This window comes from Myxocyprinus asiaticus, chromosome 3, assembly GCF_019703515.2.
Source record: "Myxocyprinus asiaticus isolate MX2 ecotype Aquarium Trade chromosome 3, UBuf_Myxa_2, whole genome shotgun sequence".
In the NCBI taxonomy this organism is placed as follows: domain Eukaryota; kingdom Metazoa; phylum Chordata; class Actinopteri; order Cypriniformes; family Catostomidae; genus Myxocyprinus; species Myxocyprinus asiaticus.
The window spans coordinates 59617043-59623042 of NC_059346.1; the positions used below are offsets into that span (position 1 = coordinate 59617043).

General features: G+C 39.4%; 1 protein-coding gene across 1 annotated transcript in view; it reads left to right on the forward strand.

The window, feature by feature from the left end:
- Positions 1 to 4390, forward strand: part of LOC127426215 (voltage-gated potassium channel subunit beta-3-like) — a 57611-nt gene extending 53221 nt beyond the window's left edge. Inside the window, exon 14 of the mRNA XM_051672882.1 lies at positions 3749 to 4390. Coding sequence (XP_051528842.1) covers positions 3749 to 3838 — 90 coding nt within the window. The 3' untranslated portion in view covers positions 3839 to 4390. The remainder of the gene's footprint in view (positions 1 to 3748) is intronic.
- The last annotated feature ends 1610 nt before the right edge of the window (positions 4391 to 6000 follow it).

Genomic DNA, 6000 nt, shown 5'->3' on the forward strand with positions numbered 1-6000 from the left:
TTTTCTCTGATAATTATAATAACGCTAAGTTGAGCTGCTTTTTTTTTCTAGCTGCTTTCAGCGTTCTTTCTCTTTCTCTCTCTCCTGGCTGCGTATAGTTTGTTGAAGCCATGGCAGACAGAGCTGAGGACTGTGCATTTCAGCGCCGGATCTCTCATTCATAGATACACTATATTGCCAAAAGTATTCGCTCACCCATCCAAATAATTGAATTCAGGTGTTCCAATCACTTCCATGGCCACAGGTGTATAAAATGAAGCACCTAGGCATGCAGACTGCTTCTACAAACATTTGTGAAAGAATGGGCCGCTCTCAGGAGCTCAGTGAATTCCAGCATGGTACGGTGATAGGATGCCACCTGTGCAACAAGTCCAGTCATGAAATTTCCTCGCTACTAAATATTCCACAGTCAACTGTCAGTGGTATTATAACAAAGTGGAAGCGATTGGGAATGACAGCAACTCAGCCACGAAGTGGTAGGCCACGTAAAATGACAGAGCGGGGTCAGCGGATGCTGAGACGCATAGTGCGCAGAGGTCGCCAACTTTCTGCAGAGTCAATCGCTACAGACCTCCAAAGTTCATGTGGCCTTCAGATTAGCTCAAGAACAGTGCGTAGAGAGCTTCATGGAATGGGTTTCCATGGCCGAGCAGCTGCATCCAAGCCATACATCACCAAGTGCAATGCAAAGCATCGGATGCAGTGGTGTAAAGCACGCAGCCACTGGACTCTAGAGCAGTGGAGACGCGTTCTCTGGAGTGACGAATCACGCTTCTCCATCTGGCAATCTGATGGATGAGTCTGGGTTTGGCGGTTGCCAGGAGAACGGTACTTGTCTGACTGCATTGTGCCAACTGTGAAGTTTGGTGGAGGGGGGATTATGGTGTGGGGTTGTTTTTCAGGAGCTGGGCTTGGCCCCTTAGTTCCAGTGAAAGGAACTCTGAATACTTCAGCATACCAAGAGATTTTGGACAATTCCATGCTCCCAACTTTGTGGGAACAGTTTGGGGATGGCCCCTTCCTGTTCCAACATGACTGCGCACCAGTGCACAAAGCAAGGTCCATAAAGACATGGATGAGCGAGTTTGGTGTGAAAGAACTTGACTGGCCTGCACAGAGTCCTGACCTCAACCCGATAGAGCACCTTTGGGATGAATTAGAGCGAAGACTGCGAGCCAGGCCTTCTCGTCCAACATCAGTGTCTGACCTCACAAATGCGCTTCTGGAAGAATGGTCAAAAATTCCCATAAACACACTCCTAAACCTTGTGGAAAGCCTTCCCAGAAGAGTTGAAGCTGTTATAGCTGCAAAGGGTGGGCCGACGTCATATTAAACCCTATGGATTAAGAATTGGATGTCACTTAAGTTCATATGCGTCTAAAGGCAGATGAGCGAATACTTTTGGCAATATAGTGTAGTTCACACAGTCGTCTGCCTGTGCAACAGTGTGTAATGAAGCAGCATCATTTAGTCATTTAGTATTTTTATATCGCTAAAATAGCTGGAATTGGATCATACCGTAAAGGGTCGCATCCCTAAAATATGGTGGATATGGCCAAAAGTTTGTGGACACATGAACATTTCATTTCAAAACCATGAAAGGGATAGTTCACCCCAAAATGAAAATTCTCTCAACATTTACTCACCCTCATGCCATCTAAGATGTGTATGATGTGCTTTTTTCTGCAGAACACAAACGAAGATTTTTAGAAGAATATCTCAGCTCTGTAGGTCTTTTATGCTGCCTTTATCTCCTTTTTAGAGCTTCAAAGGCCTGATCACCGTTCACTTGCATTGTATGGACCTACAGAGCTGAGACATTCTTCTAAAAATCTTCGTTTTTGTTCAGCAGAAGAAAGAAAGTCAAACACATCTTAGATGGCATAAGGGTGAGTAAATGTTGAGAGAATTTTCATTTTTGGGTGAAGTATCCCTTTAAAATTAATCCCACTTTTTGCTGCTATAATATCTACCACTCTTCTGAAAAGGCTTTCCACTTAATGTTGGAGTATAGCTGCTCTCCCCAAACTGTTTCCACAAAGTCGGAAGCACATACCACTGTATGCTGTAGCATAAAGATTTGTCATCACTGGAATAATATGGAAAATCCAAACATGTTAATTAAAAGGAGCTGTCAAAAAACTTGTGGCCATATAGTGTAGTTTCTGCCAGACTTTATTAGTTTAGAGAATTTTACCTCTTTATGTGAACACACAAAATGAACTCAGACCATCACAGATTTCTGCAGTGCCAACATGATTTGATTATAGTGTGCTTTGTAAATGCAAAACGCTTCTAGTTTACTTCATCTGCAAGTTTTCGGAATTCCAATTTGGCACCTACGGTTTAAAATACAAAACTAAGGACACACAACTACACTGCATTGCAGTTTGTGGACAGGAATTTCCCTTGCCATGTGCTGTATATCGCTAAAATGTGTTTGGTTTGGTGTTGGTTTAGCTGGTGGACCAATGCCATGGTGTACCAGCAAAAAAAAAAAAAAAAAAAAAAAAATACTGGTTAACCAGCACAGTCTTTCTGGTAAAACTGGTTAACCAAGGAAGATTTGCTGGTTAAGCTAGTTAATACGCAAACCAGCATCCCATACCATGTGCCAGCATCCAAAACACGACATATGCTAGTGACCAGCAATTCTGATCTTTTCAACAACAGGGTAGAACAAGCGCAACTGAGATTAGATCAGTGGTTCCCAACCTGAGGTCCTCACCCCGCTAAGGGGGGCGTCGGAGTTCACAGGGAGGGGGACCTCATATGCTTTGATGTGGTAAAAGATTGATTAATAAATAAATTCATTTTATAATGTTATAAATAGCACATGGTTGCAGTGCCAGCCAATCCAATGCATCACAAAATGAATCGGTGTCTCAGAATCTTGCGATCTTGTTGTCTAGCCATTGTAGCATATCAGCATCCTCATCTCAATGTGGTACGGTCAAAATATTACAAACATAAAAATAACAACATAAAAAGATAGGAAACGTTTGTCAGGACAGACTTTGTTGGCTTGACAAATTCTTGTCTGAAAGTTTTAAAAAGTTTAATAACAAAATGCAATCTGCATGAGGATGAAACGCATCAAACCCTACTGCTGTCACATGGCCACGTGCATTTCTTAAAACAAATCATGGAGTTTCTGCAACATCATAACCACACACTGCAAAACTGCAAAAAGCACTTTAAACCACATACCTTAATGACGTGCAAAATGCCGCCACATGGCAGGGGATGCATTTCTATCCATCAGTTACTTTTGCATTATTTTTGCATTAAAAATGTGCCTTTTTCTTTGTCTTGGATGAGACCGCACTCTCTTGCACACACACACACACACACACACACACACACACACACACACACACACGTAGTGGAGACATGTAATGATTGATAAAATGAAAAGTTATGTGCTTATTCTATTTCATGCATCCAAAATAGTTTTCATTCTTGTTTCTTTTTTTATATATCTGTCTAAAGGAAAACATGTTGGAATTATCCATTAATGTTTAAAACATTCTCTAAATAGCGAAACATTTCTTGTTAACGCAGCCTCTGGTTTCAATCATTGTACATTCTGAGAGAAAATGAGGAACAGCTTATTAATAAAAAACTGTGTCCTCCATGGAGTGGAGACATGTGTCTACTGGTGGAAGTACTAATCAGCTCCTCTACACACACAAAAGCACACTTTTAATTAACATTATTTTCCTTTCCTTCCATTTATTTTCATTAGATTCTCTCTCAAATGACACCTCAGACTGTAAGTGAGATAGATGCTCTGCTGGGAAACAAGCCTCAATCCAAGAAAGAGTCACGTGCGTGAGAGGTGACCAGAACATGTGCAGATGGTAAAGACAAAGAAAGCAAGGGGGAAAAGACAGAACATTGACGGTGTGCCATCGCTTCTCTGCACTCCAGTATATTACAACACCTGCATGCCTTCTGCAACATGCTTCCATACTGCACTGCTCTCTGTATATCTTGACATATCTACAAAGAAAACTCCCAAACCGCTGTCAGCAATATCGGAGAAATGCGGCAAACAATAACTAAGAACATGCTGTCTTTACATTTCCTCATTCAGAGAGACTGAAGCTTTTGTCTTCCATGAGGAAGTCTTGCAGAAGTGGAACTTTAGAAGGAAGTGAATGAAACTGGCTATTTTCGGAGTGGAATACTAGTTTACTACTTAAAAACTGCACAGTATACACTGTATACTGTCTACTATTTAAAAAAAATTGTATGCTACATTGTTTTCATATGACCTTGTGACGTTGCATCTCAGTGGCATCGAGTTAACATATCTGAAATAAAAACAATTATTTCACATTTTTAATTCAATTTTGTGTTAAAAAATATCTTAACATTTGGCAGTTTCATCACATAATGAGTCATAAAAGAGATGTTAAAAATCAAAACTGTAATTCTGGTTTATTCGCCAACCTTCACACTGGAAAGGAAGGTCTAATCGAGCACATTACATATATTATTATAGCACTATTACATGTAATAAATGATTAACTTATTAAATAGCACATTACAAAATATATACCGCAGAAATAGTATGAGTAGTATGTTAGTATGCTATTCCGAACATAGCCAAAGTCAAAGTTCTTTATTTTTCACCAGGTTTTGAGTGTAGGAGTGGTAAATGTGTGTGTGTGTGTGTGTGTGTGTGTGTGTGTGTGTGTGTGTGTGTGTGTTTATGTTTAACAAGGTATGTATGAGTGTTTGCTTGTGTGCATACAGTGACACTTTAAATCAAACTCTCTATTGTTGGTGTTGCACCTGAGTGACTCAAAAAGCCACATTTCATCAGGCGGACTTAATGACAAGATGTTTAGGAGAGCTGCCTGCCCTTTTTGCCGGTGCGTCCCATCCACAGTCTATCGCATTTTATTCTCACGGCGCAAAAACTCAACATGTGACAGGAACAACATGGAGCGACTGCAAACGGCTGGTTGGACACATCACAAGTCTTCCTCCGTTTCTCTCCTTTCCATATCTCCTTGTGTTTACAACGGTGCATCTGTCCCTTTAAGAATCCTTGCAGTTAGGGAAGGGGTTTGCCAGTATGTGTATGGTGCCTTGCTAAAAAATATATTCAGACCAAAAGCCAGTTCAGTTATTTAAAAAAAATTTTTTTTTTTTTTTAAAAACCTAATTTGAAAATGAAAATATGTTCTTTGAAAGTAGTTTCATATCAAAGCACTGAAACTAAAAATTATTTGAATGTGACACTGTTATATAGTGGCCCATAAAGTATTTAGACATTTAAGCAACACTTTAAAATGTATGAATGCCATTAAATAACAAGCAAGTGGCATTCATTTGAAAGAAAAAAACAAAAGCACACTTTTCAAGTAAAACATTTCACATGTTTTAAGTTGTAATGGATAAAAACAGTATTGAGGCACTTTCTGGTTGTCAAATGTTAGTGTAACATGTTCACAGTTAATGTGCTAAACTACACGTGTGGTTACGCTGCTAGAACAGTGTGAATTTACGGGGATATGACTTCATTCATCCACTAAATATCACCTTGACTCCAGTTGGTTAGCAAAAATGGCTTCGAAAAGTGAAGGTTGTTCTCTGAATATATACCTTCTGCAGATGTGTTCAAAGTGTACGAAAATGTATTGGGCCACTTTATGTCTGAAAATTACGGTGCCCCTTGGACAGGGACTGAATTTGTTTTCTAAAATAGTTTTGCATTCCCTAGCAAAAAGTTTTGCGTTTTCCCGTAATACATTTATCCATCCCTAATGAAAATAAACCATGGTTGTACTACAGTAACCATAGCCGAACTATTCTATTTGTGGTAGGATTATAGCTACCACACAATTTACCATGGTTTTACTACAGTAAACATTTTTTTTTTACTGTGATATTTGAAGTAAAACCATAGTAAAAGTACAGGAAAACTAAAACTGTGGTAATAAAAATCATAGACATTCTACCAAAAGAACAAAACATTGTTACTAC